Below are 402 nucleotides of genomic sequence, written 5' to 3'. Positions count from 1 at the left end.
ACTGAAGATGAAATGCAAAGTCGTTTCTTTTCTAATGATCAATTCTTGGTGCATGCCGCGAAGGAGGTTTTACGAGTTGTACTACAAGAACACCGTCGTGCTCATCCTGATGCATGTAGTAGAGGAGATAATGAAGCCTTTTTTGAAAAGGTTGCGAATGCTGATGATACGCTGAGGTTCTGTGATGAAATAGTGGAGCGTCTCTTTAAAACACTTGGACGTAAAATGCACACTCTAAGCACTTCTTCTCTTCTTACTACTATTCTTGAGGTGTACCGTGTGGTGGGTAAAGAAACTGGAAGTGCGCTACATAAACGTGCTAATCAGTTTTTGGATCGAAAAGCTGCATTGGATGATGGTTCCAAGGAATTTTTATCTGCTTCTAACTATTTACAGATACTG

General features: G+C 40.5%; 1 protein-coding gene across 1 annotated transcript; it reads left to right on the top strand.

Moving 5' to 3' along the window:
- Window positions 1-12: 12 nt before the first annotated feature.
- On the top strand, window positions 13-402 carry TM35_000431030 (uncharacterized protein; the record flags this gene model as incomplete). The annotated part of the gene is made up of 1 exon (XM_029030002.1): window positions 13-402. A coding segment is annotated over one exon (390 nt), but the record flags the coding sequence as incomplete, so codon positions are not given.

The sequence above is a fragment of the Trypanosoma theileri genome, assembly GCF_002087225.1.
Source record: "Trypanosoma theileri isolate Edinburgh chromosome Unknown TM35_Tth_43_V1, whole genome shotgun sequence".
Classification (NCBI taxonomy): domain Eukaryota; phylum Euglenozoa; class Kinetoplastea; order Trypanosomatida; family Trypanosomatidae; genus Trypanosoma; species Trypanosoma theileri.
Note: the sequence above shows the minus strand (reverse complement) of the source record. Positions and strands in the feature narration are given on the sequence as shown.